This window comes from Mandrillus leucophaeus, unplaced genomic scaffold (genome assembly GCF_000951045.1).
Source record: "Mandrillus leucophaeus isolate KB7577 unplaced genomic scaffold, Mleu.le_1.0 Scaffold323, whole genome shotgun sequence".
In the NCBI taxonomy this organism is placed as follows: domain Eukaryota; kingdom Metazoa; phylum Chordata; class Mammalia; order Primates; family Cercopithecidae; genus Mandrillus; species Mandrillus leucophaeus.
Window position 1 is genome coordinate 556957 of NW_012103399.1, and position 17180 is coordinate 574136.

General features: G+C 47.2%; 1 protein-coding gene across 6 annotated transcripts in view; it reads left to right on the plus strand.

The window, feature by feature from the left end:
- LITAF (lipopolysaccharide-induced TNF factor) overlaps window positions 1-10431 on the plus strand; it is a 95535-nt gene extending 85104 nt beyond the window's left edge. For all 6 annotated transcript variants that reach the window (XM_011988111.1, XM_011988112.1, XM_011988107.1 and 3 more), the window contains exons 2-4: window positions 2543-2767; window positions 4466-4622; window positions 8412-10431. In XM_011988111.1, the coding sequence (XP_011843501.1) occupies window positions 2548-2767; window positions 4466-4622; window positions 8412-8520 (486 nt within the window). In that variant the 5' untranslated portion in view covers window positions 2543-2547 and the 3' untranslated portion in view covers window positions 8521-10431. The remainder of the gene's footprint in view (window positions 1-2542; window positions 2768-4465; window positions 4623-8411) is intronic.
- The last annotated feature ends 6749 nt before the right edge of the window (window positions 10432-17180 follow it).

A 17180-nucleotide genomic window follows, 5' to 3' on the forward strand; every position in this document is an offset into this window, starting at 1 on the left:
TATCCCCAGGCTAAAGTGCAGTGGCATGATCATGGCTCACTGTAGCCTCCACCTCCTAGGTTCAAGTGATCCTCCTACCTCAGCCTCCTGGGTAGCTGAGATCACCAGCGTGCACCACCATGCCTGGCTAATTTTTTTAATTTTTAAAATTTTGGAGAGACAGGGTCTCATTATGTTGTCTAGGCTGGTCTTGAACTCCTGGGCTCAAGTAATCCAACTGCCTCCACCTCCCAAAGTGCTGGGATTACAGTCATAAGTCCCTGTGCCTGGCCACAAACCACATTTTAGGTACCCAACAGCCCTACGTGACTGGTGGCTGCTATATCGGGCAGCAGATACAGAGCATTTCAGTCATCACAAAAGGTTCTGTTGAACAGCACTCTCTGATGATAGAATGAAGTCTTGAACATGTGTTCTCCAAGAGACCTTCAAAGTTTTCTGGAACGCAGCCCCAACCCATCTTTACTTACTGACTTTCTTTTTATCATGTTCACTCTCCGCGCCTCTATTCCACTTTGTTTTGTTTGTTTTTGAGACAGGGTCTCGCTCTGTTGCCCAGGCTGGAGTACAGTGGCGTGATCATGGCTCACTGAGGCCTCAACCTCCCAGGATTAAGCAGTCCTCCTGCCTGAGCCTCCTAAGTAGCTGGGATTACACGTGTGTGCCACTACACCTGGCTAATTTTTTTATTCGTTGTAGAGACAGGGTCTCACTATGTTGCCCAGACTGGTCGTGAATTCCTGGGCTCAAGTGATCCTCCTGCCTCAACCTCCCAAAGTACTGGGATTACAGGCATGAGCCACTGCACCCAGCCCTTTTGTTTTGTTTTAGAGATGGGGGTCTCACCATGTTGCCCAGGCTAGTCTTGAGATCCTGCCTGGGCTCAGGCTATCCTGTCACCTCGATCCCACAAAGTGCTGGGATTACAGGTGTGAGCCACCGCACCTGGTCTCTGTTTCCACTTTGAGGTGAATACCCTTTCTTCGGTTCCTCCAGAGAAGTCTCCTCCTTGGGGCTTGGTTTAGAAGCAGGGCTTCCAAGAAGGACTCCACCCTTCTCCCTGCAGTGGGATTAATTGCTGCCTTGGCTTCCCACGAGTTCTAGAAAATGAGGCAGACAGTGTAGGGAGAGGGGAGAGGTGGCAGGCCTGTCCGAGCCCTGTGCTGTGGCTCGCTGCCCTGGAGCCTCGTTTCCCGTTTCTCCCGAGACAGATTTGAATGGCTCTTCTAAGGCAGCCTGAACCCTGCCCAGTTAGAAAAACAGCCACACAAAGAACAGCACTGTGTCCGCCTACAGCTGCCCCATGGCTGCTGGAGCACGGAACGCCAGACAGGAGCGCACTCTGGGTGCAGGGTGTAATTCCAGGCGAGCAGCAGCTCTGCCAGGGCTGGAGGGAAATCCTTTCTTTGCCCTCACAAAAGAAAATGTGTGCCTGGCTGCCCTGGTGCTCATTTTTCAAAATGGGAACTGCAGTCTATGTGTATTTCCTTCTTAAAAAGCTATCACACACAGGCTGGGCAGAGTGGCTCACACCTTTAATCCCAACACATTGGGAGGCCAAGGCAGGAGGATCACTTGCGCCCAGGAGTTCAAGACCAGCCTAGACAATAAAGTGAGCCTCCCGTCTCTACAAAAAATAAAAGCATTAGCCGAGCACAGGGACGCATGCCTGTAGTCCCTGGGAGGCTGAGGCAGGAAGATCACCTGAGCCTGGGTGGTGGAGGCTGCAGTGAGCTGAGATCGCACCACTGCACTCTAGCCTGGGTGACAGAGTGAGATCTTGTCTCAAAAAAATAAAACAAAAAACTATAACACACATACTAAAAAGTATATGCATTTTAATTGTACAACTCAGCTTTTTACAGACTGAACGTATCTCTGTAACTAGCCCCCAGGTGAAGAATGAGAACAGGACCCGCCCCCTGCAAAGGCCCCCTCGTGCCCCTTTCCAGATTCTTCTTCCTCTCCCAAGAGTACAAGAGTAACCGCCCCATGAATTCATTTTGCCTATTTCTGACCTTTATTTAAATAGTATCATACAGTGTTCATTTTGTGGCATCTGGCCCCTTTGCTATTTGCGATGCGATAGTTTGTGGTTGGTTTTTGAATGCCTTTATCCTTTCCGTTACCTGAAACAGTTAGTGAAAACCACAGTGGTTTAAAAACCAAAAAAAAAAAAAAAAAAAAAAGAAGAAGAAGAAACATCAGCTATGGAAGATAGGTCATTGCCCGGTAATGGTTTAAGATATGGAGAAGAAGTAACTCGTATTTGGTTGATGTTTCCACTTGGGATTTTCCAGGTTTTGGTGATTTTTGGTAGAAATTATTTACTTTTTGATTTTTATTTAGGGAATCCATTAAGATAATAATTCTGGGGTCTTGAAGGGACATTAAGCCTCTTCCTGGGTTTTGGACAAAGCTGGATTGAAGTCATTTTCTCAGAATTTTTGTTTGCCAGAAAGAAAATTGAAGACTTGGATGAAAAAGAGAGAGGGAGGGATCAATTGAATTTCTCATCTGTTATGTTCTATTTCTGTTTTAGGTAAAATGTCGGTTCCAGGACCTTACCAGGCGGCCACTGGGCCTTCCTCAGCGCCATCTGCACCTCCATCCTATGAAGAGACAGTGGCTGTTAACAGTTATTACCCCACGCCTCCAGCTCCCATGCCTGGGCCAACTACAGGGCTTGTGACAGGGCCTGATGGGAAGGGCATGAATCCTCCTTCGTATTTTACCCAGGCAGCGCCCATCCCCAATAACAATCCAAGTACGTGTGGCCTCCCAGGCCTCCCTTACCATTCCTTGGCCCTCCACCCTGGGAGTCAGGAGAGTGGGAATCAGGAGAGTGACTGAAGTGACTCTGCCAAAGAGTCTAAGTGAAGTGCCAGTATGATCCAGTTTTACCCCCTTACCTTGAAATTCCACACACAGTCTTTTTTTTTTTTTTTTTTTTGAGACGGAGTCTCGCTCTGTCGCCCAGGCTGGAGTGCAGTGGCGCAATCTCCGCTCACTGCAAGCTCCGTCGCCTCTCGGGTTCACGCTGTTCTCCTGCCTCAGCCTTCCTAGAAGCTGGGACTACAGGTACCCGCCATCACCCCCGGCTAATGTTTTTTGTATTTTTAGTAGAGACGGGGTTTCACCGTGTTCGCCAGGATGGTCTTAATTTCCTGACCTTGTGATCCGCCGGCCTCGGCCTCCCAAAGTGCTGGGATTACAGGCCGGAGCCACTGCGCCTGGCCACACACAGTCTTTTAGATTCCATGTTGGTGAGGCTCATGGCTTTTCTATAATGAAGTATGGTTTAGGATCTTTCCCATGATCATATACGAATCATTTGGCATGTCTCATGGAGGCACAACCAACTTTCTTCTGAGAATGGGAGTTTGTGTCTTAAGGGCCCCCACCCTTCCTCCTAAGGTCTGATGCAGAACTTCTGCCCTGAGGCCAGGGCTGAGGTAGGAACAGGGAGAAAAAACTGTCCTGAGCAGTGTGTGATTGTGTTTTCATACCAGCTCACCCTCAATGCAAGTTGCTCTTCTGCTTTTGAGCAACCAGATGGTCCCTGTCCTTGGGTGCTTCCTTCCGCCCAAATGTGCCCTGGTATGTCACTGCTTCAGTATCACAGGCAGTTCTGGAAGAAATCTTTAGCTCAGAGAGGGGACCCGTGAATCAGACCACCTGGGTTCACATAACCTCCTTGTGCCTCAGCTTCCCCATTTGTAAAACAGGTTTCATCCAGTACCTATTTACAATTATCAGTGGGTTGTTAACATGAAAGGAAGTTCTGTGTGCCAAATACAGAGTACTCATTCGATAAAAGTGAATTCTTATTGTTGTGTTCAAGTTATTTTGACCCCTTGAGCTGGATTCTTAGACCATCCTGTGATCAATAAATAGTTTCTTCTCTTTTTTTTTTTTTGAGACAGGGTCTTACCATGTTGCCCAGATTGGAGTGCAGTGGCGCAGTCATGATTGACTGCAGCCTCAATGTCTCAGACTCAAGTGATCACCTTGACTCACCTCAGCCTCCTGAGTAGCTGGGACTACAGGCATGCACCACCACGCCAGGCTAATTTTTACAGTTTTTTGTAGAGATGAGGTCTTGTCATGTTGCCTAGGCTGATCTCAAACTCCTAGGCTCAAGCAATCCTCCCACCTCGGCCTCCCGAAGTGTTGGGATTACAGGCATGAGCCACCGCGCCCGGTCCTCCTTTTTTTTGAGGCTGAATCATATTCTGGTGGATGGAGAAACCTCGCTGTGTTAATTCATTGGTCCATCAATGGACACTTGTGTTCCTTCCCCTTTTGGCTCTCACAGGTAGCCAAACGACGAACGCATGCTATGAACACGGATGTACAATTATAGTATTTGCTGGCATCCCTGCGTTCCTCTCTTTGTCCTGTTGTGAATGCTATTGGCCTTGTTTCCTGAGCAGCCTGTGTTTGTCCCTCTCCCTTTCATCAGTTACCGTGCAGACGGTCTATGTGCAGCACCCCGTCTCCTTTCTGGATCGCCCTGTCCAAATGTGTTGTCCCTCCTGCAACAAGATGATCGTGAGTCAGCTGTCCTATAATGCCGGTGCCCTGACCTGGCTGTCCTGCGGGAGCCTGTGCCTGCTGGGGTGAGTCTGCCTCCCACTTGGCCCCAAGCCCTCCTGCCCTTCTCTCCGGGTGCTGGCGGTGGGGTGGGTTCTCAACCGCACCATGCTTGGCATTCAGGCCAGACATTTGTGTTGGTTTTTTTTGAGATGGAGTCTCACTCTGTCACCCAGGCTGGAGTACAGTGGGGCAATCTCGGCTCCCTGCAACCCCCACTGCTCAGGGTCAAACGATTCTCCTGCCTCAGCCTCCTGTGTAGTTGGGATTATAGGGGTACGCAACCACGCCCAGCTTATTTTTAGTAGAGTCGGGGTTTCACCATCTTGGCCAGGCTGGCCTCAAACTCCTGACCTCAGGTGATCTGCACGCCTCGGCCTCCCAAAGTGCTGGGATTACAGGTGTGAGCCACCGTGCCTGGCCTAACACAGTTCTTTCTTTTTTTGTGACGGATTCTCACTCTGTTGCCCAGGCTGGAGTGCAGTGGCATGATCCCGGCTCACTGTAACCTCTGCTCCCTAGGTTCAAGCGATTCTCCTGCCTCAGCCTCCCTAGTAGCTGGGATTACAAGTGTGCACCGCCACGCCCGGCTAATATTTTGTATTTTTAGTAGAGATAGGGTCTCACCATGTTGGCCAGGCTGGTCTCGAACTCCTGACCTCAGGTGATCCGCCCGCCTCAGCCTCCCAAAGTGCTGGGATTACAGGCATGGGTCACCATGCCTGGCCCAAGACATTTCTTGATTGTAGGGGGTGTCCTGTGCATTGTAGGATATTGAATAGCGTCCCTAGCCCCCCACCCGCTTGATGCCAGGAACACTACGCTCCCCACTTCTGACCAAAAATACCCCCTGGGAGGCCAAGTCATCCCTGCTGCTCTATCAGTCCCCAGAAATTGGTCTTCCGTCTTTTCTTCTTGCTTATCTGCGCATGGGGACAAGCTTCACAGCTGCTTCCAGCTGTGTGTAGGGCAATACCCTCAGGGGTTCCTTTTCTTCTAGAATTTCATGACCTAAATAATAATGTTTGCTGGAGCCCGAGGGAAGCTTTAAACAATCTGTACATTAAAATTCTTCATAGGAATCGCTTCAAAACTTCTTATCCTTTTATGACCCAAAGTATTTTTCCCGTTGCCCATGCGCGGGAATTATGTAAATATTTATGTCTGCACCCAGGGTATTATGTTTAAAGAGATAATAGTTTCTGTTCTGGGAGAAAAATCTGAGGAAACACAATCAATTTTTTGTTTCCCACCAAGCAGGTAAAAGTAGCTTCCTTATTCCTGGCCACGTGAGCCACTCAGAAAACCCCAAGGGGCTCCATTCTTTTCCTTAAAGGAACCGATGTTTGTGAGTTTCAGGAGCCTCATGCAACCAACACATTCCTCCACATTGTCCTTTGGTGACTTGAGGTTGAAAAGGAACAATATTTCTCTTCCTAACTTCAGTAAGAGGCTCAGAGTCCCGGAGAGTTTAGTTAACTTCCTCGAGGTCATGTGTTAAATAAGGAAGGAAGGAGACAAAACAGCTTTCTGGGCACCTGATTCCCCCTCTTGCCCACAGGACTCTGCTGTTGTTTTCATTCCATGGGCAGAAAATGCTAAAAAAAAAAAAAAAAAAAAAAGAGTCCATTGTCTCTGGATATTTGTATTAAAACAAATTTTTATCTTTGAAATCAGGGAAAGGACAGAATAGAAACTTCCTTGTTTTGTTTTGTGTGAGACGGAGTCTTGCTGTGTTGCCCAGTGCAGTGGTACGATCGTAGCTCTCTGCGGCTTTGACCTCCTGGGCTCATGCAATCCTCCCACTTCAGCCTCCTGAGTATCTGGGACCACAGGTGTGTGCCACCATACCCAGCTAATTTAAAAATGTTTTTGTGTGTGTGTGTGTGTGGAAGCGGGGGTTTTACTATGCTGCCCAGGCTGGTCTTAAACTCCTGGACCCAAGCAATCCTCCCGCCTTGTCCTCCCAAAGTGCTGGAATTATAGAGGAATAGAAACTTACACTGAGTATTGGCCTCTGCCAATCTGGCTTTACAAATTGAGGCAGCCTTTGTTTCCCTTCCTTTGTTCCTTCCTTAAACATGGTAGAGTGGGTTCAAATCCTGCCTCTCACTAGCTGTGTGGCCATGGGCAAATGACTTTACCTCTCTGTGCTTCGGTTCCTCATATATAGACGGGGGGGGTGGGGCAATAAGGCCCACTTCAGGGGCTGCCGAGGATAAAATATATGTGTGTGCTGGCTGGAGCCGTGCCTGCACCTGTAAGCCATAGGTTAGGACTCCTGCTGAACGGACTGACTGCTCTTATTTGAGCTCTGGAAAGCTTAGGCAATAGGAGGAAATTTCTTTCATGAGATAATTTCCTCATCAAAATGTTTCCAAATTTTGCCTTATGTAAACCAGCGTCTTCCCGTAAAAGGTTGAGTTTTAACCACGTTTTTGACAAACATTGGTTGTCAGGCTGTCTGACATTCCTGCCTGTGTGTGCCAATGGTGGATTATGTAGGTTAAGAGTTGTTATTTGGGGAATTCTACTTGGTTGCTGTAAGAAGCAGCCTGTGTATATGGGAAAGAGATCAGTAAGACAGGGGTTGGCAAAATGGCCCTGGAGCCAGGCGCCTGTTTGCAGTTTCACGGGAACATAGCCACGCCTATTGGTTTTTGGATTCTCTGTGGCTGTCTTCTCGTTGCAAGGGCAGAGTTGAGTAGTGGCAACAGAGACTCCATGGCTCATCAGGATGAAAGTATCTGGCCGGGTGTGTGGTGGCTTCCACTTGTAATCTCAGCACTTTGGGAGGTGGAGGTGGAAGGATCACTTGAGGCCAGCAGTTCAAGACCAGCCTGCGCAACATAGCAAGACCCCATCTGTACAAAAACAAACAAAGAACAGCAACAGAAAGACTAAAAGATCTACTATCTGGCCCTTTGCAAAAAAAAGTTCACCAAGCCCATCTAAGACTTTGAAAGATTCCCAAATGACTCAAGATTTGAAAATCATGCTTAAAGGGGGTCTGTCCTTAGGAGGAGCCTTGGCGTTGGCTGGCATGTTAATTTCCTAGGGGTGCCATCACGAATTACAACACACCTAGTGTTTAAAACAACAGATATTGACTCTCACAATTCTAGGGGCCAGAAGTGCAAAATCAAAATGTCAGCAGGAGCCGAGTGTGGTGGCTCTCGCCTGTAATCCCAGCACTTGGGGAGGCCAAGGCAGGTGGATCACTTGAGGTCAGGAGTTTGAGACCAGCCTGGCCAACATGGTGAAACCTCATCTCTCCTAAAAATACATAACTAAGCTGGGCGTGGTGGCATGCACCTGCAGTCCCAGCTACTCAGGAGGCTGAGGCAAGGAGAATCGCTTGAACCCAGGAGGAGGGAGAATTGCTTGAACCCTGGGCAACAGAGCAAGACTCTGTCTCAAAACAAACAAATAAACAAACAAACCAAAAAAAAACCCTAAAATGTCAGCAGGGCCACGCTCCCTCCTAAGGCTTCAGGGCAGAATGTTTTTTTGCCTCCTCCAGTTTCTGGTAGGTCCAGGTGTTCCTTGGCTTATGGCCTCATCGTTCCAGCCTCTGCCTCTGTCTTCACATGCCCTTCTGCCCTCTCTGTATCTCTGTGTGTCCTCTCCTCTTCTTCTAAGGTCATTGGGTTTTGGGGGTCCACCTGGATAATCCAAGATGATCCCATCTCAAAATTCCTAATTATACTGGCAAAGACCCTTTTTACAAAGAAGGACATGAACATGTTTTTGGCAGCCAGTGTCTATCCTATTGTGGTCAGTAACGTGCTCCATGTGTCTCTCTCCCCTCCCAGGTGCGTAGCGGGCTGCTGCTTCATCCCCTTCTGCGTGGACGCCCTGCAGGACGTGGACCATTACTGTCCCAACTGCAGAGCTCTCCTGGGCACCTACAAGCGTTTGTAGGACTCAGCCAGACGTGGAGGGAGCCGGGTGTCGCAGGAAGTCCTTTCCACCTCTCATCAAGCTTCACACCTGGTGGAGGTTCTGCCCTGGTGGTCTCACCTCTCCAGGGGGCCCACCTTCATGTCTTCTTCTGGGGGGAAATGTCGCAAAACTAACAAACCTTCAAACCCCAAAAATTGCTGCTTGGAGTCGTGCATAGGACTTGCAAAGACATTCCCCTTGAGTGTCAGTTCAACGGTTTCCTGCCTCCCTGTGACCCTGAGTCCTCCCATCTAACTGTGATCATTGCCGTCTCTGAGTATCTTCCAGTGATCTGCCATCAGTGGCTCTTTTTTCCTGCCTCCGTGGGCCTTTCTGGTGGCAGTCTCAAACTGAGAAGCCACAGTTGCCTTATTTTTGAGGCTGTTCTGCTCAGAGCTCAGCTGAACCAGCCTTTAGTGCCTACCATTATCTTGTCCATCTGTTCCCATCCCTGATGATAAAGATCTTGCCTTACAGACTTTACAGGCTTGGCTTTTAGATTCTGTAACTTCAGACTTCATTAGCACACAGATTCACTTTAATTTCTTAATTTTTTTTTTTAGTACAAAGAGGGGCTATTAACACCCAGTACAGACATATCCATGAGGTCATAAATGCATGCTAGAAAACTAGGGCTGGATTTTATCACTGCCCTCTCTCCCCTTGTTTCTCTGTGCCAGATCTTCAGTGCCGCTTTCCATACAGGGAATTTTTTCTCATAGGTAATTATATGAACAGTTTTTATGACCTCCTTTTGGTCTGAAATACTTTTGAACAGAATTTCTTTCTTTTTTAAAAAAAAAAAAAAAACAGAGATGGGGTCTTACTGTGTTGCCCAGGCTGGTCTCGAACTCCTGGGCTCAAGTGATCCTTCTGCTTTGGCCTCCCGAAGTGCTGGGATTGCAGGCATGAGCTACCGTGTGGGGCCTGAACATAATTTCAAGAGGAGGATTTATAAAACCATTTTCTCTAATCATATGATCGGTGTCATTTTCCCATTTGCCAGTGTAGTCTCACTTAAAAAAAGAAAAGGAAAAGAAATGGATAATTTCATCCGCTGCCTTTACTTGGGGTTGATGTGGTTCTTAAACACCTTCATCATGGAACTCCCAAAGTGGGGTCCCTTTTGGGTTCCTGGTGGTGGGTTTTGAAAGATAAGGGAAAGCACATTTTGAGCATGTCTGGGTACCATGGTGTGGAACACGTGGGAACCGGAGCTGTTTCAGAGGAATCTGAAGTCTGATTTTAGTTTTCAGAGACACGGCTTGTTGTAAAACATCAGAAGACATGATTTCCAGGACTCAAGCAGCAAGCCAGGATTCAAGGTTGGCTGCTGTGTCATCTTTGAAGTCAAGACAAAGCTGGGCTCGACCTTCAAGAGTCCTCGATTTGACAATAATTCAGCTTAGGGAACTCATGTGAATACTACTATGTAAAAATAAAACCTAGACCTTGAGCGAACATCTGTATATTGGTTGAAAATGATAGTGGTAACCATGGATCCCCCTTACTTCATTTGACGTTTGGAAAATTCCAGTAATTATCATTTTTGCAATGAATACGGATACCACATAGTACTTTGGTGTTACCTGCTTTTGAAAAATAAAGTCTTTGGTTCACCCGGTGAACTATTTATGAGTTTTTTTGGTGTGAAGAAAGGGCTCATGTTGCGTTTCCAGCCATTGCTACAAAGAACCTTTATTTGCTCAGTAACGGTAGAAAATCCTTCCCGATTAAAAACGTCAGACTTGCTGAATATCCTGCAATCTCTAGATGAGCGATATTGATTTGGGTATTTGCTAACGAGTCAGATTTGAACATGAGGCTTTTGGAACCCAATAGGCGTCGTTGATGGCGGCAAGCCATAGCTTTCAAGTTTTAATAAAATGCACAGAAGAGAGCTGTCCTCATTCATTCTGTGAACAAAACATGCTTTGTGAGATGCTAAAAAGAGGGTATTGTAACATGTCAGGAATATGGATGCCGCCTTCCCCCCTCCTTTGCTACCTGATGATACAGCTTCATTTTGCTAGATGCAAGGAAATAATGTCATCTTGGTGTGGCTTACATTGTCATTTAAACCCTAAATTACAGTCTTGAAAAATTGCTGCTTTCCAGATCTTGATTGTGTAGTTTTGGGGCCATGCATATTTAGCAGTTTGGCTCAGATGGTGGCATATACATGATCTCAAGCTATTATTAATTACACATGCAAAGTCTTCAAAACAAGAGCCCTATTTCAGGATCAGTAAAAACATGTATTACGCGAAACTTTCATGTCAGATGCCTGGAGTACGAAGCGTTCATTGGATATTCCATTTTACTGTTCAAAGTATGGACTTACATATCAAATTAAAAGGCTCTTTTGTTCTGCCGCTGTTTGATGGGGACTTGAGAGTCTCTTGCAAACACTGGTTCACATTCAATTAATGAAAGGGCTTTATACCTGCCTGCTTGGACCGCAAAGAGGAATTTTACCAATCAGAAACCAAAAGTGGCTATTTATCTTATATTCTGTTATGTCCATCTAGGCGAGGTGGCTTTCTAAGAAGTATTGGTTTGTGTCTTACCCAAATTATTCAGCTACTGCATCTCTTGAAGCCAGACTTAAGCATATGATGGATTCCTTGCTGACCACAGCGTTACCCGTGAAGATTTTTTCTCTGGGACAACTGGCTTCCCGGTTGCTAACGAGAACACTTCTGTTGGATACTGAACTATTTATAAACAGGGCTTCATATACTCACACCATTTGGCCTCAGTTTTCTCTCCAGTGAGAGTCTGACGTGTTTGGGATGTTAAAAATCCTTCCCTGACTTTCTGGGCTCAGGATTTCTGTTAGGAGTAAATCTAGACGTTGGAATTTTACTTGCAGAATTCTGATTTGCCTTTTGGTTCCTGGGTCCTCTCCTTCCTGTATGACTGAAATGTTTACAATGAGTCACCTGTTTTTTGCAGGCACATGAGTGAATTGGAAGTAGATCTACCAGGGGCCATGAAAGAGACATTAAGAGTAGTTTCGCTTTTTATTTTTTTGAGAGGGAGTCTTGCTCTGTCACTCAGACTAGAGTGCAATGGCATGATCTCAGCTCACTGCAGCCTCCACTTTCCGGGTTCAAGCGATTCTCCTGCCTCTGCCTCCCGAGTAGCTGGGATTACAGGAACCTGCCACCGTGCCCAGCTACTTTTTGTATATTTAGTGGAGATGGGGCTTCACCATGTTAACCAGGCTGGTCTTGAACTCCTGACCTGCCCACTTCAGCCTCCCAAAGTGCTGGGATTACTACAGGAATGAGCCACCGCGCCTGGCATTTTTTTTTTTAATCTAAATTTTAAATAAGATTCTGGAGCTCAGATTAAAACGAAAAAATAAATGAATAGCTCACCACCAAGTATAGAGTCTAGTGCACGTAACCATGTACTAACCACCTTGTAACTGCTCTCTGCAGTATTAAAAAGGTGTTCTCTCAATTAAGTACCTTTTCTCCTTCTCTTTCCCTTTCTGTTCCTTTTTTTTCCTTTTCTTTTTTTCTTTTGAGATGGAGCCTCACTCTTTTGCCCAGGCTGGAGTGCAATGGCACAATCTCGGCTCACTGCAACCTCCACCTCCAGGGCTTAAGTGATTCTCATGCCTCAGCCTCCTGAGTAGCTTGGACTACAGGTGCGCTCCCTCCTGCCTCGCTAATTTTTGTATTTTTAGTAGAGACAGGGTTTCGCCATGTTGGCCAGGCTGGTCTCAAACTCCTGACCTCAAGTGATGTGCCTGCCTCAGCTTCCCAAAGTGCTAGGATTACAGAAGTGAGCCACCATGCCTGGCCTCAGCATTTAAGTATTCTTAAAGCTCTTAGTACTGCAGTGCCTCTTAAGTGATCTTGGCCTGTTTCCCAAATGGGCAAAATCAATTTAATGGGTTCGTCAAAAGTCACAGTGCATTACTCATAATAGATCTGAGTATTATCTGTAAAACTTTTGGATATATAGATGTGTGTGTTTGGGGGATGGGTCACGGTGTAAAGTAAGTGTGAAGGGTAACATCTGGAAGCCTCTGGTTGGTGTCTGTGGATTTCTCGTTGTTTATTATTGATTAACTCCTGCTCTGTCGCAGGCATTGGGGTGGAAAGCGCGACCCTGCCTAGGAAGAGTGAACAGTGGGCTTAGCGCTGCCCCGCCAACATTTCTTCCTCTTTCCTCCTCCCTCCTTCCTTCTTTCTGTCTAAAATTCACCTAGTGTTAAAGTACATAATCAGGTGGCTTTTAGTGCATTCACAGTACTGTGTAACCATCACTTCTACCTAGTTCCAAAACATTTTCGTCAGCCCAAAATAATAGCCCAAACCCATTAGCAGTCACTCCCCATTCCCTCCTCCCCACAACCCCTGGCACCCATCAGTCTGCATTCTGTCTGGATTTACCTATAGTGGGTATACTATATCAATGGAATCGTAGAATACGTGATCTTTGCGTCTGGCATCTTTTGCTGAACATCATGTTTTCAAGGTTCATCCACATGGTGACGTGGACCAGCAGTTCCTTCCTTCTTGTGGATGAATATACTCCATTGTGTGGATAGACCACAATTGGTTAATCCACTCATCCTTCGATGAATGTCTGTGTTATTTCTACCTTTTGGCTATTGTGAATAATGCCGCTGAGAACATTTGTTTACAGGCATATGATTACAGACATGTTTTCAGTTCCCTTGGGTGTATACCTAGGAATGCAATTGCTGGGTTATAGGGTAATTCTACCTGTATGGTTCACTGATTGATTGATTGAGACCAAGTCTCACTCTGTCACCCAGGCTGGAGCACAGTGGCGTGATCTCGGCTCCCTGCAACCTCCACCTCCCGGGTTCAAGCGATCCTCCTGCCTCAGCCTCCCAAGTAGCTGGGACTACAAGTGCATGTCACCGTGCCTGGCTTATTTTTTGTGGAGATGGTGTCTCACTATGTTGCCCAGGCTGGTCTCAAAAGTCCTGGGTTCAAGCCATCCGCTTGCCTCAGCCTCCTGAGTAGCTGGGATTACAAGCACACGCCACTACACTCAGCTAATTTTTAAATTTTTTGTAGAGTTGGGGTCTTCTGTATTGCCCAGACTGGTCTCAAACTCCTGGGCTTAAGTGATCCTCCTGCCTTGGCCTCCCAAAGTGCTGGGATTACAGGCATGAGCCACCGTGCTTGGCCTTCCCATTTTCACTGAAGGTCTTTCTTTGTGCTTGCATTGGTTTGCCCTTCCCTGCATTAGTTGTCTAACTAAATGGCCTCCTCATTTTATGTTCTGCCTGCCTTCTGTCTTAAAGTCTTAAATCGATTCAGGCCTTTATCAGTAAGCAGATAGTGTCCACATGTGTACATGTGAGAGGCGGAGGTCTGGGTGTCTCTATAGGGGTGTGTGTGTATTGGGGGCTGTGTGTGGGGGGATATGTAGGATTGTGTCTGTGTATATGTGGGTGTGTCTGTGGGTGTTTGTTGGAGGGTCTATGTGTCTGTCATGTGTGTGAGCTGGGCTCCGGGTGTCTCCGTAGCTGTCTATGAGTGTCTGGCCCCGTGTGTATGTGCATCCACATGTGTGTGTGTCTCTGGGTGTGTGGAGCGTAAGGGGAAGGGGCCGAGCTGCCTGGAGCTGCGCTGGCCTGGAAGCCTTCAGTCCTCCAGGAGCCCTGCAAGGACTTTCAGGCCAACCATCCCCAGGGGAAGATAAATGACGGTTGCCTCTCCGATCTTAGGGAGTAAAGGGTAGGAACGATTGTTCCTTCTGTTGTTATGCAGTGTTGGGGACCACGCCTGGCCTCCCGACCTTGTCAATCACGGTTGTGTCCGGCTGCTGGTGGATGATTCCAGATGGGAAAGATTCTTACTGAATCCTGTAAAACAGGGCCAGGGTCACTATCCTCAGACTCCACAGCTGTACATTAGAGGCTGGATGTGGTGGCTCATGCCTGTAATCCCAGCACTTTGGGGAGGCTAAGGCAGGAGGATTGCTGGAGCCCTGGAATTAAAGACCAGTCTGGGCAACATAGTGAGACCTCGTCTCTACAAAAATAAAAATTAAGTTTGAGCATGGTGGCTCACGCCAGTAATCCCAGCAGTTTGGAAGGCCAAGGCAGGTGGATCACCTGAGGTCGGGAATTCGAGACCAGCCTGACCAACATGGAGAAACCCTGTCTCTACTAAAATACAAAATTAGCCAGGTGTGGTGGCACAGGCCTGTAATCCCAGCTACTTGGGAGGCTGAGGCAGGAGAATGGCTTGAACCCAGGAGGCAGAGGTTGCAGTGAGCTGACATTGCGCCATTGAACTCCAGCCTGGGCAACAAGAGCAAAACTCTGTCTCTAAATAAATAAATAAATATTAGCTGGGCATGGTGGGGTGTGCCTGTGGTCCCAGCTGCTCCGGAGGCTGAGGTAGGAGGATGACTTGAACCCAGGAGTTCAAGGCTGCAGTAAGTCATGATCGCACCACTGCACTCTGGCCTGAGCAACAGAGTGAGGCCCTCGCTCTAAAAAAAAAAAAAAAAAAAATGAAAAAACAATTCCCTGGGGGAGCATTTAAAAGGCTCCATGCCCAGGCCATGCCCCAGATCAACTGGATTAGGAACTCTCAAGATGCCACGAGGCATCAGTGCCGACTTGTCCCGGGGCACAGCCATACTGGGGCGACAAGAAGCCTTTAATTGTATCATTGTTTTCATAAGAGGGAAAAATGCCTGCATATAATAATGAATCCAGCCTGGATTATATTTCTCTTTATACCAACACAGTCGTAAAATACATGTTCAAATATATTTTTATGGAGGAAGTAGCCCACTGACGTGCTAACGCTGCCCCGATCAGCCTGCGGCTGCAGCGTGGCCCCAGGACACTGACCTGGCTTGGGGGTTGGTGTGAGTGTGTGAGGCTCCATCACTGATGCTGTGGTCCCTAGGGCCTCTGTTCATTCAGTAAGTGCTTATTGGGTGTGTAACATGTTCCCAGGATACCGGAGCAAATAGGAGAGTCCGGCTCCTTGCTCTTGGGGAATTTAAACTAAAACGTCATCATGTTACACTTGCTTTGCATATTATGATAACCTGATCTTGCATATAAATGCTTCCTCAACTACTGCGTCCACCAATCCTGCCAAGAACTCTTCTAGATAAAAAGGAAAAACACGATCATTTTACAAGTAAAAGAACGGAGGCGTGGAATGAGTGTGATTTACACAGGGCTGCCACGCAATTCATAACAGAGCAACTTCTTCTGGTCCTAAAATTCACCTTGGGCTTGTTAAAAATACAGATTCCCAAGCTACATGCCTGGAGATTCAGATTCGGAAGGCTTGGGAGGGGGCCCAGGAATCTGCATTTTTAAGAAAAGGCAGGGTGTCTGTAGTCCCAGCTACTTGGGAGACTGAGGTGGGAGGATTGCTTGAGCCTAGAAGTTAGAGGCTACAGTGAGCTATGACTGTGCTACTGCACTCCTGCCTGGGCAACATAGGGAGACCTCATCTCTTCAAAAAGAGTAAAAGAGAGAGCAGGAAAGAAAGAGAATGAGAAAGAGAAAGAAAGAGAATGAGAAAGAGAAAGAAAGAGAATGAGAAAGAAGGAGTGCCTAGGTGTTTTCTAAGGGCAGGCAAGGTTGAGAAATGCTGTTCCATGTGGCCTGGGATCAGATCAGCCAGAGAGAAGGAACTGAAATGAGGGTTCTTGACCTTGGTACTTGACCTTGGGCCAGATCGTTCCTTGTTCTGAGTCCATCCTGTGCATTGGAGGGTGTTTAGCAGCATCTCTGGCCTCTACCCAGAGATAGATGCCAGTAGCAGTCCTCAGTTGTGACAATAAAAAATATTAATACTCCAGTCCGGGCGCGGTGGCTCACTCCTGTAATCCCAGCACTTTGGGAGGCCAAGGCAGGTGGATCACCTGAGGTCAGGAGTTCGAGACCAGCCAGGCCAACATGGTGAAACCCCATCTCTACTAAAAATACAAAAATTATCTGGGCGTAGTGGCAAGCGACTGCAATTCCAGCTACTCGGGAGGCTGAACGAAGGAGAATCACTTGAACCAGGGGGCAGAGGTTGCCATGAGCCGAGATCGTGCCACTGCACTCCAGCTTGGGCGAAAAAGCGAAACTGTCTCAAAAAAACAAAAAACAAAAAAACAAAAAACTCCAGACATCACTAAATGTCTCTGGAGGAACAAAATCAAATCACCCCATTGAGAACACCTGGGCAAAGTGCTTGGGTCAAAGGAAACATTGCCCGTGTTTGGGGATCGGGTGTCTCTCACTGACCCAAACATGGTTAAAATACGCCAATTTCCATAAAAAGGAATGCAGCAGTAACATATACCATAGTGTGGATGAGCCTCGGGAACGTTATGCCATGGGAAAGAAGCCAGACAGAAAAGGTCACCTGTTATATGATTCCGTTTATATGAAATATGCAGAATAGGCGATCCCTAGACAGAGATGACAAATTGGTGATTGTCAGGGGCTGGGAAGAGGGGAGGATGGAAAGTCACTGCTTCATGAATCTGGGGTCTCCTTTGGGAGTGAGAAAAATGTTTTGCAGGCCAGGCATGGTGGCTTGTGCCTGTAATCCCAATACTTTGGGAGGTTGAGGCAGGAGGGCCGCTTGAGCCTAGGAGTTTGAGACCAGCCT